Genomic DNA, 20726 nt, shown 5'->3' with positions numbered 1-20726 from the left:
TTATTGCATTAGGCATGCACATGATGAACAAAGCAACTGCAGTCGTTAGTCTTACCATTTCTCCCTATATTAGTGACCGAGGGAGCCATCAGTGCATTTGGTCAGAGATACGAGGGTTAGGGAGAAAGAAACTCATTGAAAAAAGGCTATTTCCACATTTATTTATCTTTTGCTGTTTTTGGTCTTATGGCCATATTATCTCTGCCATATGTCCCAATTTCCCCAATTTTACCACTGATTAGAGAGAAATAAGCCCTGAAATATGCAGTACACGCCTTCCTTCCTTTATCTATTTTTAAAGCATTGCTTCCATAAGAAGTGAAGCTGAAGGAAGACTAACTTACCTTTCCTCTGCTCTTTCCAGGCATGCCCTGCACTTTAAACCTCTGTGTCCAAGTGCCCCCCCCCAGCTCCAGAGCTTTCCTCGTGAAAACCCGCTTTTTAAAGCTCAGAGCAAACAGCAATGCACGGAAAACCTGAATGGATGTTTGCTCCAACTGAACACTAAAGAGTGGGTTTAAAACGTAGATGAGGATGTGTGCCTGGAAAGAGTGAGGCAAAAGATTAGTGTGGATAAGCCCTAAAATATCCCATTCCAATGCAGCAGCAACTGGCTTTACTCAGGACTCAATGGCCACTTTGTAAATGACAGACATATCTAGTACCTGTGCCATAAAGGCACAGGGACAGAGTAACATCTTTGTCTCTATTTGCAGAATGTTAAAGTCGATGGCATCTTTCAATTTAGTTCAGGGCGCACATCACACTACTTTTGGTAAAAGTTACGGAACATACTTTGATCAGTTGAACTTAACACACGGCCAGAAACTTAAAATGTAGACAATTTTATGAGTTACTAAAGGAAGGTTAAGATAACCTAAAGTTCAATACAGCAAAATCAGCCCCTGGCTTGTTACAGGGAACAATCCTCACGAATTTTATGGCATCTCCTTGAAAGCAAAGAATCTCAAAGAATGACAAGATGCATCCTTAATCTGAAGCCCATACCAATTAAAATCACTTTGTGAGATGAATTTACTAAGGTTTCAGTTGATGTGTTTACTTATTCAAGCTTGTAGCCGTAAGTCAATATTCCACAGGAAAAGGTGTACTTTGCAGGCAATGGAAAGCCTGGGTAGACTGTCAAACTCGAAGCAACAGTGATATTAAACGGAAAAGCAGGTCAATATATTTTTAATTCTGCACAGATTAAATCAAACACGTTATCATCATTACAGTCATCCTAAATTGGTGCTTAATTAAGGTCTATCAGCAGTATAATCTCATCACAGCTGATAAGCCATTTTACACATTTCTTTAAAAACATGTTTATTTTCTTATGCAGAACAAGACCATGGGCTTCTCCACACTTACCTTCTGCCCTGCTCTTTCCGGCACAGGTCTGAGCTTTGAAACTACATGACTGAGCATGCCCCCACCCCCGGTAGCTTTCCTTGCAAAAAACTGCTCTTTAGCACTCAGTTGGAGCAAACAATTCAGGTTTTCCATGGATTGCTGTTTGCTCTGATTGAGCTTTAAAGAGTAGGTTTTCACAAGAAAAGCTTGGAGCAAAAAGAAAAAGAAAAAGGTGCTTAGACATGGAGCTTTAAAGCATGGAAAGAGTGGAGGAAAGGTAAATGTGGATAAGCCCCATGATTTACTGTGTTAGTGCAGAGATGTGGCACATGTCTTACTTACAAAGGAACCTCCTACATTGTTAGCTTGGTGCCTAAACAATTAAATCTGAAGCACAGGAAGCATGTCTTGCAGAAGAGTTTTTATACAATCATCTTCCCGGTGCCAGCCACCTTTACACTCAAGTATGCTGTAAGAATTAGGGACCCAGGTGGCGCTGTGGTTAAACCACTGAGCCTAGGGCTTGCTGATCAGAAGGTCGGCGGTTCGAATCCCTGTGACGGGGTGAGCTCCCGTTGCTTGGTCCCAGCTCCTGCCAACCTAGCAGTTCGAAAGCACGTCAAAATGCAAGTAGATAAATAGGAACCGCTACAGCGGGAAGGTAAACGGCGTTTCCATGTGCTGCTCTGGTTTGCCAGAAGCGGCTTTGTCATGCTGGCCACATGACCTGGAAGCTATACGCCGGCTCCCTTGGCCAATAATGCAAGATGAGCGCGCAACCCCAGAGTCGGTCACGACTGGACCTAATGGTCAGGGGTCCCTTTACCTTTTATGCTGTAAGAAGGAATAGGGATTTTCAAGGGCAAGGGGTACGGGAGAGAGAGAGAATCAACACGGCTGACACATGGCTTCCAAGGTTTGGGATCTGCACAATCAGAGAGAAAAGCCTCTCTGGTGGATTGGAAACATGCTTAAGTCAGATGGTGTAATTTCAAGGGAAAATTTCCATGAGTCACTTACTCTTGTATCCAAAATAGGTGCATGAACTAGATTAAAGGTAAAGGTAAGGCAAATGACCCCTGGATGGTTAGGTCCAGTCGTATTTGACTATGGGGTACAGCGCTCATCTCTGCTTTCAGGCCAAGGGAGCCGGTGTTTGTCCGCAGACAGCTTTTCCGGGTCATGTGGCCAGCATGACTAAACCACTTCTGGTGCAACAGGACACTGTGACGAGTGCCAGAGCGCACAGAAACACAATTTACCTTCCCACTACAGCAGTACCTATTTATTTGCTCTTTAAGAAGTCCTTTAAATTGTCGTGGGTTATGCATAGCGTCACAGAATAATGCATGCCTGGCTAACACCTAGCTGAAATCAGGTATCTCTTTCAGAATCTGTCTCTGTAGCACCCCCAAAATGCTGCTTCTGAGCTGCTCCAGGTATCTACCACAACAGAAGCCAGGAAGAATTATGATGTTTGGGGGAAATGGGAGAAAACAACTGCCAAGCAATGGAGGGTTCTTCATGGAGGAGAGTTTGTGATGCTGAGAAGTGCCTGCTGAATCAGAAACTCTGAGACTGTTCTGGGTCTTTCCCTTTTCTAAAGAACGAAGGTTTATCATGGGACAATTTCCACACCTAGCAATTGCAACAAGAGAAATGGCCTTCACACTATTTGTATGTTGAGGATGCGGGACCTGATGTTCAATGAACCCTACGAAGTTAACAGTACTGTAATGTTGTACTGTATGTTTACATGTCATCTTCAACCGAACAAGAGTGACATGAATGAGGCTGAATCAGTGTCACTGTAGACATTAGCATTTTATTCAAGGTGGCTTTTTTTTTTGTATCCCTGAGCAGCAAGAATGCCAATGAAATGTTTCCGTCAGGCTCCCTCAGTTGTTGCTTTGCCATTCTAAACTATTAATATTTTTTTATTAAGAGAAATTAATTATTATTTGTTGTGACAAATGGGGAGCAAGATATTTACTACTAAAAAACTATTGGGAAAAGTATGTGAATGAACAAACAATCCCCGATCTAATCCAAACACTGCTAACTGACAGTTGTTCAAAGACTGCAATCACAGATAAGTGTCTAATATATTTTGCTTAGAGTACACCCCCCCCCACAATTCCATTTTAAGAGTATAGAATGTGGGATTTTAAGAGCTTGTTTCCACTGCCAACAAACTCTGTGATTAAAACCTGGCCAAATCGAAGCAGATATTTTCAGTACTGCCAGATCAATTTCTTTGGTTTTAATTGTTTTCAGTTTTTTGTTCCTAAGATGAAAAGAAGGCCTAATTAAGATTCAGGCAGCAAGAACACGTTTATAATATATAGTTCAATAATTAGTGACTCATTCATTTCAGATGGATCATTTCCAATTACCTAAAGCAGTGCATTGTACCTCTTTTAAAACATTTATCTCCTCAACACCCCTAACTCCGAAACTAAGACTGTGGAAAATGGGCTTAGGTGATTTCAAGCTATTATGGTTCAGCTATAGAAAGAATGGCTTCGCTACAACTGTTCACAAATTATCAGAGAGAGAGAGAAAGAAAGAAAGAGAGAGAAAGAGACTCAAAGTGAAAAATGCCTAATTTCATTAGCTTCTAGACTTCCAGAGGTACATGAAAATAACTAGAATTATCTACAGTGTAAGGCAGGGCTTTCCAACCCAATGCCCCCAGGTGCAATGGTGTTTGGGAAGGTTTTTCACTGGTGCTCCTGGGCAGGCACCCCAGATCCTGAGCTTTCTTTATCTATTTTGAAGGAAGTCTCTAGCCCTCCTAGAAAGAAAGTTATGGGGCTAAACAGGCAGGTACCTTCTAAGCGATTTCGGTGAAATGAGAGTGAGTGTGGTCATTTGGTATATTTTTCCTGGTACTGAGGAATGCTCCTTCCTGGTATTAGACAGCAACAACATCAGTGTGTAAAATCCATATTGTGTAATTTTCAAACTTAGCACCACCAAGAACATAGGTGACTTTCCAAGGACAGATGGCAGTAGAACAGGCACCCCCAAACTTCGGCCCTCCAGATGTTTTGGACGACAATTCCCATCTTCCCCGACCACTGGTTCTGTTAGCTAGAGATCATGGGAGTTGTAGGCCAAAACATCTGGAGGGCCGCAGTTTGGGGATGCCTGCAGCAGAAGTTCCCCTCGTTTCAGCATGCGCTGCTAGGATGGACCTGAATGTGAGTAGATATTTTTCAGCAGCACCTGTTCCTTGAGTGTGTGTGTGTGTTTGTGTGTGCACCACATGACTTGAAACTTCCTTTTACAACTACAATGCTTGGTACTAATGGATGAAACCAAAGTTGGGTAAATTGCCAGAGTTCATTATAGTTAATTACCATTAAGAATCTGGCCCAGAATAACACATTAATAAAACTAATGGTTACTCATGAAAACTTATTTCAAATTTATATGAAAACTACTCACCCTGCATTGTTGAATCAAAATTTGTGGGAGCACACATACAGTACAGTGGTGCCTCGCTTAACGAATGCCCTGCTTAACGAAATTTCCGCTTAACGAAAGGATTTTTCGAGCGGAACTTGCCTTGCTAGATGAATGCATTTTATGAAAAATTCGTCTAGCGAATCGCGGTTTCCCATAGGAATGCATTGAAATTCAATTAATGCGTTCCTATGGGCAAAAAAAATTCGGAAAAAATTCAGTGCATTCCTATGGGTTTCGCTAGACAAATTTTTCGCTATAAGAAAAGACCCGTGGAACGAATTAATTTCGTCTAGCGAGGCACCACTGTATTTGCAATCCTATGGGGAAAGCAAGTGAGGGGGAGGGGGAACCTAGAGCAGGAAAAGCGCATCTCTTCCATGGCTCCATCCTCATTTTCAAAAGGGGCTGCCATAGTGGTGTCACATAACTCGGTATGTAACACTGAGTTACTTGGGCTGTGCTAGGGTCCAATATTTTATAAAATTTAGTTGTACCAACTTAAAATGTTGAGATTGCATCTTGAACATCAGGGGCACAGATCCCTTTTTCTTTGATTGCACACATGAATAGTGATTTGCACGGATGCAGAGTTACTTTTCTGGTGAGAAAAAGGATTTTATGGAGCCAAACCCAAAGTAAAATAAAAGTTTTACACCTAGGCTACACCCCACCCTTCTTTTTTCTGAACAGCTTTCTATTTCTATATAAAATCTTTCATCTGGAATCATGATTGCAGTATCACCTTTTTGAATGTCAGCAACCAAGAAAATATGGTTTGATGTTAAGCTCTAACTAGTCACCCCTGCAAAGGCATGACCAACTAAGAAAAGATATCACTAACCTCATCTATTGCTTTCTTATAGCTCTGGGAGTAAGGGAAGATTAATCAGCATCAGAGGAAACAGATCAGGACAGGAAAATGCCAGAGGAAAGGCAAGCAGGTTAGAAATAAAATCAAAATTGTTAGCTCAGTGCTGTGAAGTGTGAAAGGGAAAAAACACACATCAACAAAACAGCAGATACATGTTCATAAGAGGCTAAATGGAAATTCCTCCCATGCCCTCTGCCAGTATAGAAATACAAATAGTTGAACACAAAACTAAACCATGGGCAAACACTCTGGATGGGTTTGCTGTGTGCTTTTGTGAAGTTTGCAATAAAAATAATTGTAACGAGACACAACCAAGCTAGGGCCTGCATTCTCAGGGCATGTGAGGCAGTTAGATGGACATTGAAGGAAGACATCCTTGTGACACTTCCCCATGCCTGCCATTGGTCAGAAATTGGGATACTGATTTAACTAGAGAATGTCTTGCCTGGCTGATGTGGACGAATGGCCTGGGATTTCCTGCCATTATGTGTTTCTGGCCCTTCTGCACCTGAAACAACCCCATCTTGCCTAAAGTTTGGACCCTTGAATGTGAAGAACTTCAACCCTCTGCTTCTTCACACCATTCCTTGAGAATACATATTTTTATCTTGCCCTCTCTGAGGTGGGCAGCATAATTTTGCACAGGTGAGCCCAGTAATGACCTGTCTGGGTTTCTGGCTTTCCTTCTTTAAAACCAATGACCTCTTAACAGCATCATGCACCTTCCTTGGTCTTCTAAATACTAAATCAGTCTGGTTCTTGACAAACACAGGAACCATTAACATGTGCTTGCAGACTGCACCATGTCATGTCTTCTCTATAAGATTAACCTTGAGACTAAAATGTCCTTCAAGTGTACTAACTCCACTAAGAAGCATGACTTCATACAAATAGCCCCAGCCACTGATATGCACCATGTTTTCAGATAGTCCTACGCTGAAGGTCTTTACTGAACTGGAGAAAACTCAAACCACCCTTTCTCTAAATAGTTCTGTCTTCTACAGTCTCTTCTTACACTCAAAACTGAACTGGGGTCAGTGGGGAGATGAGCAGCAGCATTTGACTCTTTTTTGACTTGTTCTCAAAAGATGGTGGCCTGAAGGAAAAACTCCACTTCCACTGGCAAAAGTCTATCACAAAACACATTTAAAACTCACAGCAGGTCGGCTTGGTCGCGTCATGTCCTTGCTGTCTTCCTGTTTTATCTTAGCTGGCTCGTGAGGGAGGATGGGCGAAACTTCGGGCTTGGCATTTCCTGGGCAAAGAGCAAAGCAGGCAGAAATTGGATTAGAGGCCTTCCTACCCCCCATACCTCTCACCAATGACAACAGCTTTACTTCCAGGTAGCCTTCTCTATTTGCTTCAGGATCCACTGAAAAGCTCCTTCGGGAGGAACTGAACTTGCACCATGCAAAACAAGAGACTTTCAAAGCAGGTCTATGCCAGTGCTAGGGGCAGAGACTTTCACAGTAGAGATGGAAATATGGTTTTGTGTTATTTTACGATGTTTGTTTTGTTTCAAAGATGCCAGTCCAATGGGTAGAGTGTTGGACTTGGCAGAATGCAAAAGGAAGGAAGGAAGGAAGGAAGGCATGTCTTACCTCTGACTCTGTTACGTTCACTAGAACCAGCTTGGGATCCAGGTTGGGAGCCTGCTTGGGAACTTGGCTGTGAGCTGGGGGTGCTTGAGCTGGAAGAGCTGCCGCTGCTTGTCCTCTGTAAGGGGTTTTCTATTATAGGCTCTGTTCTCCGCAGGTCAGGGTTACTAGAGAGGAGAAGGATTGGGCGTCACTCTTCATGTGTCTTTTAGGAAGTGTTTTGTAAAGTGAGTAGAAATTTGGTGCCATGGCATCATTTTTGTTTAGGCAAGCCTATCCAGAGAAGCTACATGTGTTTTATTTCTTTTAAACTAGTGTGGATTTTAATCTTTTAAAAAATAAACTTAATGTCTTTTTCTAATATTGTTATAAATCACTTAGAGGGTTTTGGGTTTTTTAAACCATCAAGTGGTGTGTGTGTGTACATCCCCCAGAGCTGGCGCCCTTGCTCAGAGGTGATAAGCAAACCTGACACCTTCCTAACTCAAGAGAAAACCTCCTGCTCAGTTCAGATGTAATGGAGAAATAGAGTTTCCTGCTATGTGAATGAAACATGGCAAACCTCGATCTTCTGTGGTCTTTCTTTCTTCACACCCATAAGGAAGAGATTAGAAGCTTTCTCTTCCTATTTTAAACCATTGCAGTTCCCTGTTGGATTGAAACATGGTTTGTTCACTAAATACAGATTCAACAAATCATATAGCACAGGGAAGCTTTTAATCTCCTCTTTGCAGGTATGAATAAGGAAGAGAAGGGAAGGAACAAGCCTGAGGCATGTTGCAGCTTGCTCACATGGTTAGGAAACTAGTTTTCTGTTTCATCTGAATCAGGCCTACAAATATCTGCTGGTTAACCACTATGACTTCTAGCAAGGCATTCTGGGAATTATTGCTTTGTGAAGTTGCTGAGAATATTGCTAAGAAAGCCTTGAATATTCTTGTTGGGGGGGATGCATATGTTAAATAAGCATAACAGCAACACAGACATGACCGTCCTGTGACATGCAAGAGAGGATTAGCAAACGGCACATCATAATAAAGCATACATCACTGATAACCATTTGATTTACTTATATTATGACGGAAACCATTTCATATGTACACGTCTCCTACAATTACGCACATCGCTTGGGGACAGGGAAAACAGATGGAATAATCCAAAATGACTTTCATTTACAGTACTGAAAACACAACAAAAAATTAAGTAAACCAGCTAGCTGCAGGTTAATTCCTTCATTCCAAAACATTTCTTCTTTAGCAGCTGCAAATATGACAGTGGATGATACCTGCTGGATTCCTATTCCCTGATGTTAGTGGTTTTATATCTTAGCTTATTTCAAGCTGCAGGCAAGCTGATATTCGACACTTCATTTGCCAGCTATACAATAACTCTTGTTCTGGCTCCCTCCTGAAGAGAAACAGTGCTTCTGCACACATTACATTTCACGCCTTGGCAGCTGCACCAAGAGGTAACTGCTGGGTTTATCTTGAGATAGCTGCAAGCCTACAGGCACTTCCAGGTGGACTATTTTACAACTGTCAGAGGCACTGAATTGCGGGAGACTGTGCTGATACTCATTTTGATTTGCTGCTAGTCCAAATGTCCCTATATGGCTGGGATAGCCTAACTTCTTTTGTCTATACTATTGTAACACCTAGGTTAGATCACATTCATTATACATGGGGCTGCCTCTGGTTTAGAAAGTTCAGCTGGTGCAGAATTCAGCATTTAGGTTGCTCTCTGGGGCAACACAGTTTGTGCATATATCACATATATCGCCAATTCTGGCCTGACTGCACTGGCTGCCAATTAGTTTCTGGGCCCAATTCAAAGTGCTGCTTTTGTCCTATAAACCCTTAAATGGCTCAAGAACTCAATACTTCAGGGACCGCCTCTCCCCATATGAACATCATCTTAGGCCATTCTTCATGTACCTTCTCTGTGAGAAATCCAGATGGAGGAAACATGAGAAAGAGGCCTTTTCTGTGGTGGCTCCACTTATATGAAATGCTCTTCCTTGGGAGGCTCTCCTGGCGCCTTCATTACATGTCTTTAGGCACCAGGCAAAAACATTCCTCTTCTCCCAGACCTCTGGCTAATTAAACAATCAGTGGCCTTTTAAACTTTGTGTGTGGGGGCGATTATTTTTGTTTGATGTTATGGTCTGCATTGTTGTGTGTTTTTATATTGCAAACCACCCTGTGATGTTCGGATGACGGACAGTAATAGAATTGTAAAGAAACAGACAGACAGACAGACAGACAGACAGACAGATAAGTAAATCAGAATCAGTAGAGAAGACACAGGCTGAACCAGCAACTATAGCATTCATTACGTCTTTGTGTTAGCTGGTACCTTGTCCTTGATACATCCTTCAGCCATCCCCCCCAGTTTCTACTTTATCATTACAGTTGCTGGGGGAAGGTGCCTACCTCTCAACAACACTTTGAGATAACTCATTTATCTGAGGTAACAGCACAGAAATGAGAAGACAGTTGAAAGAAAAAGCACCTAAGGGGTGAGTGTGGGGCAAGACTATTGTTCCCTTCATTCTCTCTTTGTGTATAGGGGTATGGATAGAAAAGGTGGTACTTATAAATACAAAATTGTAGACATGCAGATGCCTCCGTTATGCTATACATAATTCAGTAAACTTGGGTGGGTGGGTGGGGGGAGATTCCTCTGATTCTATGCTTGTGTTCTGAAGTTGCCAGGGGGAGGTTTTCCTTCTTGGTTGGCATTACCTTGCCCTTATTGGCTGTGATCCTAGTCGAGGTCCAAGTGCATTACCATTCCCTGGAGAGTTCTTCCGAGCTAATGCAGGTGAGATGGAAGTAGTTCGCTGAGGCACCTATAAGATGATAAAAACATAAAGGCTATTGAGGCTGTGCTCTTACAATCAGGCCCACAGTTCACACCAGCAAATTGGGAAACACCAGAGTTTTGGTAAGGTCTGCAAGCATGAAGTGTTGGTTTCTTTTTTTTAAAAAAATTATCACCGAAAAATAGAAAATATGTTTAAATTAAGCAATTACAAACCACACGCAGCACTTTCAAAAGCTTAAATACGGGAGATATTTTAACTGAGTTGAGGACATTTCATTCTCTGCGGCAGTAAACGCTGACTTTGTTTCTACTGCGCATTGTTACGTTAGCTATTTACACATTAGAAAGGAAGCCTTGATTAGGGATATCTAGACTGGCCTTACCTGCTGCAGAAGTCAAGTGGAACAGAATTGGGCAGTGGAACAGCACCCCCTTGTAAAACTTGTTTGTTGCTGCTTTGCATGCACACACACACAGCACTACAGCAGCTATGAACAGAGATGTACACATGAGTGTATCTCTACTACTGGCATTTGGGGGGGAGGGGTTTATTGGGTTATTGCTTTTGGTTTGATTTTATATGTTTGTGGTCTTGTTGTGGACACCCCCGAGACCACCTCTGGGCATAGGGTGGTGTATAAGTTGAAATAATAATAATAATAATAATAATAATAATAATAATAATAATAATAAGACATCACCCTCCCTAAAGAATGGGAAAAAATTGGAAGGTGTCTTGTACTGAGTCAGACCATTTGTTTATCTAGCTTAGTACTGTCTGCAATGACTGGCAGTGGCTCTCCACTACCTGGAGATGCTGGAGAACTACAATTCCCAGGATTCTTTTTTTTGGGGGGGGAGCCACAATGCAACTTGTGGCATGCCTCCACCTCCTTTGGCAAAACACTTGTCCAGAGGGAAGTGAAAATAAAACACTTGACCTCTGGGAGTGAAAATAAAATTCAATTCAGGTATGCTCCTAGGTAAGTTAAATACCTGATATTGGAGCATAGTCCAGATGATTTCCCAGCCTGTTATGGATCTGGGAAGTTTGCTGTCAAGGAGGAATTCAAAAACAGACCAACAGATGCATAACTCGCCTTCTTGGGCTCGCAAGGGCTGCCCCCTACTGGTGCATGTTCAACTATTGGCAACACCTTGAAAATTATTTAATTGTCTTAAGGAAGAACAGTCTGAGAGAAACTCTTGTTCTTCTCGCTTCTCTATTCATACACACCATCCACAGTGTTACATGGAAGAAATTGCAATGCCCATTAAATGCTGCCCCACTGCATCAAGGGTCTGCCGTGCTACTTCTTCTGTTTTCCGATACTAGAAAGTTAGGATCAAATTCCTACTTGTGCCGTTGAAGGGACATCAGCATTGGCTCAACAAAAATAATTAAAAGATTACTTGCTTCAAGTTACAATATTAAAAATTAAGTCACAGCATAGACAGGAGGTGCCTTCATATTATGTCGGGCCACTGGTTCATTTAGTTCAGAGATTTACCCCATGACCTTTTGCATGCAAAGCACTGAGCTTCCTCCTTTTCCACTAAGTCAGGCAGAAAGTGTGACTTTCTTGGCAAAACAACATTTTGTAGACCCTGGAGTTGACTGTATTAATTGCATATTCTTGCACTGCAATTTCCCCCCCAATATACAGTACATTCAATTTCTCTCTCTTGAAAACTTGTTATGTATTGTGGCTCAAACAAGAAATGCGTCTGAACTGGACTCCATGAGGAATGATGAGAGTAGTGTTTTATGGTCAGCCTACCTTTGAGTTCACAGAAATTGCCTTGTCAAATGTACCACTGCTTCAAATGTAATCGAACGACTTGATGCAAAGCACTTCTGTGTAGGAACAGCCATGTGTTCCAGACTCACAGATACAACAACTGCTGCTAAAAAGCTATGACTGCTCTTCAAATACCAAATGCCTGGGTGAACAAAAATGTTTTCACTATACCAGGCAAGGGAGTTCCATGGCCAGGGTTACACTATGGAGAAAGTGCTGCTGTGGGTGACTGTCCCAAGTGACAGCAGAGCCACCAGCAAGGCCTCCCCTGCCAAGCTTAAGGTCAGGTAAGTTGGCACAGGGATGGCAATTGTTTTAAGCCCCTGGCCCCCAAGCCGTTGATTGATTCATTAATTTCACGAAATTATAAACTGCTTCACCATCTGAGACCATCAACGTGTGCAACAGAATAAAAATATGGTTAATAAAAATAATACAAATTCTAAAAACAATTAAAACCATTTGTACAGATGCACAATTAATACTGCGCAAATGACTAAGTCACACGTAACGGAAAGCCTTCTTAAATATAATTCTGGCTGCCAAGTCATTCCAGAGGGCTGGAGCTGCAACACTAAAAGCCATTTCTAGTACAAGCTAAGAACACCTCTGGGGCATATGGTACTCTCAGCAGTGCCCCATCTGAGGAGGGCAGGGATATATGGGGCAAATTAGTCCCTTGGGTAACCTGGCCCTACTTTGTTCACGCTAGTGCCAACAACTTGAATTGGGCCTGGTAGCTCACATATGCTATTTATCCATATACCCTAACTGAGATGCAACATTTACATTTTAATAATTTGGGAAGAATTTTAGACTCAACCGCAGACAGAAATTCAAATCTACCAACTAAGGCATTATAGGCTGGCATCACAAATCACTTTGCTGTCTACAAACTTTTCTTATCATCAGTGCAAATTGTTCCTTTGGTGCATTTACATCTTAGGGAAATTATAGCCAATGTCACCACATCACATGAATTAGCTAGATCTTTTCTTTTTCGTAACCACATGATATGAGGCAAAGGGCTGAATCAGCACAGAAGAAGCTTTTAACAGCTGTGTTGTAATACAGCAAAAAACAAACAAACCCAAAGGAAGATTAGAAACAAAGTAAGTGCATTACTATATTGGGAAAGAGGCTGCAATCCTATACCCACTTACCTGGGAGAAAGCCTCACTGAACTCAATGGAACTTACCTCTAAGTATGGGGTTGCACTGTTAATTAGAGAGCTACTACCATCACATCATTAAGGATAAAACTTCTGGAACCCTTACAGAACACTCCACTGGGTATTGATTACACCTGGATCCATAACATCAACCTAGAAAGCCTAAAAGATTTGATCCAGTATGGCAAGTTTTATGCTTCTAACAGAAGCCAAGATAGAGAGGCGATGATTTATTCTGTTTTCAGTAAAGGACTCGGGGACTTCCTTTGCCATATGATTTAACAGTGTTTTTACATACATGCCAGAGAAGAGTGGCCAACAGTTCTACCGTAATTTGTTGATGCAGTGCATATTCTTGCATTTGTCTTGTTGGTTGCTGCTATAGCCTAGGGTTCTACATCCAAGACTCACAAAATTAGTCCATAATGCTGGTGTGTGTGTGTGTGTGTGTGGCTGGTGCAAGGGCGTAAAATCTGCACCAGTGCCAAGACTTGACCTCAGCCTCGGAATTACACCTCATTGATGTTTGCTTCTGCCTTGACATGAAAGCGCCACTGTATAAAAGGGCCCAAGTCATATAATCCCTGAGGGCCATTTCAACAATGCTAGGGTAAGGAGGCACCATCAAAGGTCTCCACTCTTTCTACAGCTGTGAGAAGCCTCTTGCATAAGAACCTATTTTAAGCAGAGTAACACAGGATACGCTTTGTCTCCCCCATGGCTAATATGTACTAGTAAATCTGCCTAGTCTTCACTTCTCTGTGAAATTTTAAAGTCTGTAGAATTGTAAAGTTGGAAGGGACCATGAAGGGCTGTCTAGTCGAACCCCCTACAATGCAGGAATCTTTTGCTCAATGTGGGGCTCGAACACGAGGGTCTCATGCTCTACTGACTGAGTGATCCCAGGTGCCATGAAGTTTCTGTTAAGTAGACTTTTTTTGCAGGAGTACAGAACTTGCTTGGGACAATTACTAGGGGGAGGGTGGAAGGACCCAAATTCTTTACCTTTCATGCTGGCTCACTTAACTGCTATGGAGGTCATGGCAGGGATAATGTTGGGCACACTCTGATCTATAACTAAGGGCCAGTTTACATTTTACATGGCAGATGGATTTCTCTCAATGTGCAGTGGACCTGTGCCAGGAAGATATGGCCTACCACGGAACACACTAAACCGTCGTATTCCAGGTCAGGCTATTTATCCACCCATTTGCTAGAACACTGGCTGATCTGACTGACTATGGGTGTCAAAGGTTTCAGGCACAGGTCTTCTGCGCACCTGATATCTGATCCTTTTAATTGGAGATGCCAATGACCAAGTCTAGAAACTTCTGCACTCAAAGCATGTGTTCAGTCAGAAATCTACACTCCCTTCCCACCTTGCATGCTCTCAAGAATTTAGGGGACATGCCTGTCCAGATCTGTACACATTGTCGGAGGTACCAGCGCTGATGAACCCCCAATAAAGGGTGAAGAATAAGGCCTAAGGCGCCATTGCAGAGGAACTGAGCTACTCTCTACTCCAAACCTTGCAAGTTAGCAGTCACCTCATTTTTACCTTTGGTGGAATGTCTTCCTCCTGTCGTAACCAAGAACTTCGGTCAAACTTTTCAACACGAGGGGGGAGAGGAGGGTTTTCGGAGGTGGGGTCCGAGTTCTGCCTTGGCATCTCAGTGCGGTGAGAGGTCACCGTCAGAGCCTCCTGAAACCCAGCCATTCCCTTTGTGGGTTGTTCATGCAGTGACTGTGAGGCAGGCAAGGAAGGTCCTTGGGATTTCACACTGACCAGATGTGGAATCTATGCACCAAGTTAAAACAAAACCATCAGTAGGAAAAAATAAATGTAATTTTGTGTTTTTTAAAAATGAATAGTTGCAAAGCAATTTTTCTTTCTTCTCTCTTTTTTTTAAAAAAACTTTGTTCCACATTTATTTTGGTTTGCTATTTTTTTTTTAAGAATTCCATTCAAAAATGTAATAAGAAGATTCATAGTTTACAATATTAAGCAGAATAAGGTCAGGAAATGCCAAATATGAGATTCCTCATGTAGCCTTAATTCTACATATTCATTATGATATAATTGTTAACTATATGATCATGTGTTATTTGTGAAATGGTTTAAGAAAAATGCATGAGATTTTTTTTAAAAAAAAGTTTTTGCAGGCATATCCAAAAACATAATGGAGACCTGATTTTCTCCATGCTTTTATGTATTGGTGCAGCAGTGCAGTGATTGGTTTGATGTGACATTTTAGCTTCCTGTTACAAAGAAGAATGCAAAGAAGAAGTGGCTGTTTTCAGGAGTTTCAGGCTCTGATGAGCTGCCAAAAATTGTTAGCTTTTATTGCATTGCTACTACTATGTGGTATATATCTATAAAGAATTGTTATAAACCATTTATAGAGACTTATTTGCAAGGCTGGTGCTCCTCTTTTTTTAGTTGCACTGAGTTGCCAAAATAAAGGAAGATAGGGAAGAGAAGGAGGAGGAAGGAAGGAAGGAAGGAAGGAAGGAAGGAAGGAAGGAAGGAAGGAAGGAAGGAAGGAAGGAAGGAAGGAGCAAGCAAGCTATGAATGTATATTTTTATGCTGTGGAAGTGAATTGGCTGAGAGCTCTGCATTTAGAAATACTTTAGGATGGATCAAGATTTAGTGATGCATACTAAAGGTCAAACACCTTTTCACCCTAGGGAATACTTGAAAATTGTTGAGAGCCTTGAAGGACCACTTAATGATTTTTGTGCCTGCTGTTAATAGTTGTAATGTATAGTGCTAATGCTGTATGATTTTGAATTACATTTCTACCACCATGCAATGGATCAACTGAACGAAGCTTGTGTATCACTTGTGGTCTATGAAACACAGTAAATTCTACTCATTTCAGTGGTATACGGGGTTATTTATGGCAAGAGGTCTAGATGATTTTTTTGGGGGGGGGTCTCAGCATTTCCCCATCAGTTTTAAAAAGGGAACTTGACTCCTGCAAAATTATCGTCAAGATGGATGGTTTTAAATGACATGCATGAATGAAAAGAAAGCTGGGGTGGGAGAGAAGCAATTATGGTAAAAGTTTGCTCACTATCAGGTACTTTTTGTTTCAGCATGGTTGGAGGAAAAGGTCCTAACTGAGACAGAAAGGTTGCCATACTGGAGCAGACCAATGTTTCATATACAATCTTTCACTTTTCTCTCATGGAAGATGCCACCTGATAACTCCAAAATGAGGGGAAATGTTTTATCATGTGTATCCTACTTTTCTTTGGAGAACTGAGAGAAATTTATATGGTAGGTTTGGCAGGCAGGTGCCCATCCAGATTGACACCTGCTTTGACAATGTAACAGTTTGTTTGTTATCAACATAACAAAGGAGGAAGAGGGATGATCTGGAACGGAACTGGTGATCAGGTTATGAATGGAACCATGAGAATGCAAATATTCTACTTATTTACTCTCGAGTTCAGATATTCGGCTACTGTTAATTTAGCATACTCTGAAAGCTGAGTTGCTACATTTGACAGGGATTTGCTGCAGATCTTGTTCCTCTGATGAGTGTTTCCTAAGACGCACATGTCTCATTCATTGGAAAAGGTACGTTAGAAGCAACTTAGGAATGCACCTAAATAAATATAACATGTATATATGGTAAAAATATAACATTCTTGATTGATAGTTCTATGAGGTTTGGAGAAAGCAACATAAACAATACAGGGCTTGCTTACCCTAGAACTGCTAGGCAGTGGCTGTTTGTTTTTCATCAGGCAGTTTGCAGATAGGTAGTAGAGTCTCTATTAATAAAATCATCTTATTCGAACACATCATGCACCTCCCCCATGGACCACATATACAGAACTACTGCCCCACTATTAAAATAGCCCTCTTAAAATAGTGCAAGACAATTAAAATAGCCTTTCTGAGGTGTGTTTATTCGTTACTTGACCAATGGTCCCATCCAAGGCAAGATCTGGAGCAAGTTTGATACTCACATTCTCCCCGTCCTACCCCATATTTCCTTAAGGTGGTAATAAATGTACAGCTTGTTTGAATGTATGTGTGATCACCCTAACCTTGGAAGATAGAGTCTGCTGCTCCCCCATCCCAACCCAAATGGTTATCACAATGGCCTGGTTCGTAAGTCAAAGGAAGCCAAATTACGGCTCACTGGGATCACACAAACATGCTGGTTTGTTCTTGGCTTCAGAACGTGGTTAAGGAGGAGAGCACTTGACCATGATCCCACATTTGCATGACACACCAAGCCTAACACTGGCTTAGCTGCCATGCTGCACTGGGCTGAAAGGACCAGGTAGGAGGAAAACAGCTGTGATCTGCTCCCTGGGAGGCAGCACTTTTGCATATTCAGGCTAAGTCATGGTTAAGCATTATGTGCAAACGAGGCCAACATGCATGCTAGTCTTGCATCTCACAATGTCCAAGGAAGTATTTTCAAAAGTAGGGCTGAAACAGGATGTGCTAACTGGAACATTAGTTCAGCCTGCCCAAATAAACTGAACTAAGGCAGTGAAACTGCCATCATAGCGTTGCCATCAGTCAGCCTATTGAATATGACTGCATGAAACACATATTTGGCAGATGAAACACATTTAGGCAGGACATTACCTTGAATGAGGACCATGTGTCATATTTTATTTGCATATGACCAGAAGAAGAAAATGAGACTCCACTGAGTCATTGTACCTGTGGATCCACTGGTCTGAGCATGGGCGGCGTCCGAGCAGGCTGCACCCCACTAACACTAAAGGACTCTGATCGAGGAGGCAGGTTTGGATCTGATATCCTGTTGGCCACCTTGTGAGGCATTGCTGGAGAACTCTGCCGGTTGAGCCTGGAACGTTCCTCCACCTGAAGCAAGGGGGAAAAGGAGCTGTGATCTCAAGTTACCTGAATGCACGGCCTATAATATACCTACAGCCTGTACAGCCATTTCTTTAGCTCAAATTTCCAATCAGCCATTCCAAAACATCAGCAATACCCCAACAATTAATGTTTGAACACGGATTCTTTGCTATTGCAGAGGACTTTCATACCAGTGAAAAGAACACACTACAACATGCTTTGTTCAGCTAATACATTCCACTCAGCGGGCAGACAGTGCAGATGTCTAGATCTGCCTGCTGCATTCAAAGAACCCACTGAATTGAGAAAAGGGTAGTTTTCAAATGGGTAGCACTGGGTGGAAATCAGCAGGGAGCTAAGCAAAATTCAAAAACAAAAACTCAAGCCATTGAACAAAATAGAAATCAGCTGGAGGAGAGAAAAAGGAAGACACGTGAAATGAAAAAATGATAATGTACAAGAACAAATTAGAAGAGAGGTTCTAAAACACAGAAGATGAAATGGCTGGATGTGGGAAAGATGCCAATGGAAGGCAGGCCTAGTCCTAGGGGGTGGGCCTGATGGACCAGGTAGGCTCCATCAGTCAGTCAGGTGGGGGAGTACAGAGCCTGGGCATGCAATAGATCTCCTGTGCTGTTGCCCCCCGTTACTAATGTCCAGTGTCATACTCATTCTTGCACAGTGCATCTCACTCGTGGTAAAAGAAGTCAACTGAGTACAAAACAAAAGCCAGGCATCGTGATTGATCAGTGCGGAATTATTCCTTTAAAACAGACAGCCGACACCTTGTATACCATTACAATTTAAAAACTGCTTCTTTATGACAAACAACATGGTACTCTTAACTCTGTACTGTGACACAAGGCAGTAAAAAGAAACCAATCTCCCACTAAAAAGTTGAAAGAATAGACATCTAACAACTATGAGAAAATGTGTAAAGATTGTGGGTGTGTGGATGTGATGTGATGGGAAGGGAAGGTGTGTGAAGAATACTGTATACTTAATTTAACAATTTGTAAACATGGATTTTGGTGTATAATTAATGAATGGCTTGCAGCTCATTACTTGGACACCACAATCAAGGCTTACAAATGATCAACAAACCATAAATTTTGCCTAATGAAATGTGAAGTTACTACTTCAAGTTTATCAATCAATGGTATCATATCTCACATATGCAATCAAGCAAAGTATGTTTAATAGAAATAGCATAATTGCTCTTACTTCCAAGCTATTTCCCCGGGCATCAGTTGTCCTAGTAAACAACTGTTTTCATTTTTCTTTATGGAAAGTATTTTTAGATTTTTGAAAACTGGCACCCTATTCATTTCACCTCAATCTTCTTTTTGCTAACCACAAAAACATATCTCACGTACATTTGTGCTTTTCCAAATATGAAAGTCCTTTATTCCCCCATTTCACAATGAACACAATGAAAGGTAATAGCTATAGCATGTAGGTTCCCCAGAGCCTACAATGAATGGGATCAGTTTTCATCAAATTACTCCAAAATGAATGCAGTTTTGATCCAAATTCACTTTTGGGATATATATATAATATATATATATATATATGGAATGTTGTGATACCAACTTACATTCTATTCACATATTCTTTAAAAAATGGCTGTACAGGCTTCATACTGATTCCAACTCGCCTCCAGAAATCAGCCCACCAAACCCTGCCCAAGCAGACTGCTGACATTTCTACAGCTCCAGGAGATTATAAATCAGAGGCAAGAAAATGCATTTTTATGCCATATTACAATAGCAGTGATCACGGATTGCGGTCATTTGCAAAAATCTGAACTGTAGTGTTCAAAAAATCTCCTAGTGTCGCTCCGGCCATAGCAAAATGAGCAAGCCCCACAGAAACAGGAGCAGGTTGTTGATAAGGAAGCCATGCAAAGGCAGAGAATACCAGGCTCCTCCCAGGGAATTACCTCTTTGGTTTTTGCGATTCCAAAGACTGTACAGAGAGGGTACAGCATAGGCAGCATACTGAAACCAACAGACAACTTACAGGTCACTGATATGACCTCTGCTTTTGGTTTCGGAAAGGCAAGGGCAGCGGTAAGAGCGCATAGCCAGAAGGTGTTGTTGTTGTTTAGTCGTGTCCAACTCTTCGTGACCCCATGGACCATAGCACGTTGACAAATGAAAGTTTAGAGCCAAAATTCCCAAACTGTGTGCCAGGATGTACTAGAAAATTGCTGGTGGGCCAGGAGAAACAGAATTAAAAGACACAAGCTTTTATGAGCCTGAAGCACCTGCTTGCAAAAGGAGGCTTCCTAATGAATCTCTGTATGAATTGCTGCTCTGGCCTTGCCTCCTACCACCCAGCTCTGGCTGATCAGACAATTGCTTCAATATAGGTATCTGGGAACTTCTGGTGAAAGGTTCTAATAACTGCTCACGCAGGCCAAATAATGTCTGGTAGGGTAGGAGCACCGGAAGCTGCCTTATACCAAGTCAAATCATTGGTCCATCTGGCTCAGTATTGTATACAGTGATAGGCTGAGGCTCTTCAGGATTTCAGGAGTGAGTCTTTGCCTACCTGGAAATACCAGGGATTGAATCTGGAACCTTCTGCATGCAAAATGAGCTCTGGGCCTTTTCCCACATGTAAAGATGCAGCAGAATGATTTGACCTCAAAGGAGGCATGTCCTGAACAGAGACTCGCACAGAAGCACAAGGTGGAAGGCTCTCCAGAGGACAGGGAGTTCTTACATCTTAAAAGTCAGACTTCAGTTTTATGTCAGAAAATAAGTGGG

The 20726-nt window shown here is 41.8% G+C and overlaps 1 protein-coding gene across 4 annotated transcripts in view; it reads right to left on the bottom strand.

The window, feature by feature from the left end:
- TNIK (TRAF2 and NCK interacting kinase) overlaps positions 1-20726 on the bottom strand; it is a 283956-nt gene that overhangs the window by 30571 nt on the left and 232659 nt on the right. For 3 of the 4 annotated variants that reach the window (XM_035132807.2, XM_035132804.2, XM_035132805.2), the window contains 5 exons: positions 17794-17958; positions 14658-14897; positions 10044-10150; positions 7303-7466; positions 6859-6956 (listed from right to left, as the gene is read on the bottom strand). In XM_035132807.2, coding sequence (XP_034988698.2) covers positions 6859-6956; positions 7303-7466; positions 10044-10150; positions 14658-14897; positions 17794-17958 — 774 coding nt within the window. The remainder of the gene's footprint in view (positions 1-6858; positions 6957-7302; positions 7467-10043; positions 10151-14657; positions 14898-17793; positions 17959-20726) is intronic. The other variant, XM_035132806.2, reaches the window with a different exon arrangement.

This window comes from Zootoca vivipara, chromosome 5, assembly GCF_963506605.1.
Source record: "Zootoca vivipara chromosome 5, rZooViv1.1, whole genome shotgun sequence".
Taxonomy (NCBI): domain Eukaryota; kingdom Metazoa; phylum Chordata; class Lepidosauria; order Squamata; family Lacertidae; genus Zootoca; species Zootoca vivipara.
This window is presented reverse-complemented; position numbering and strand designations above follow the sequence as displayed.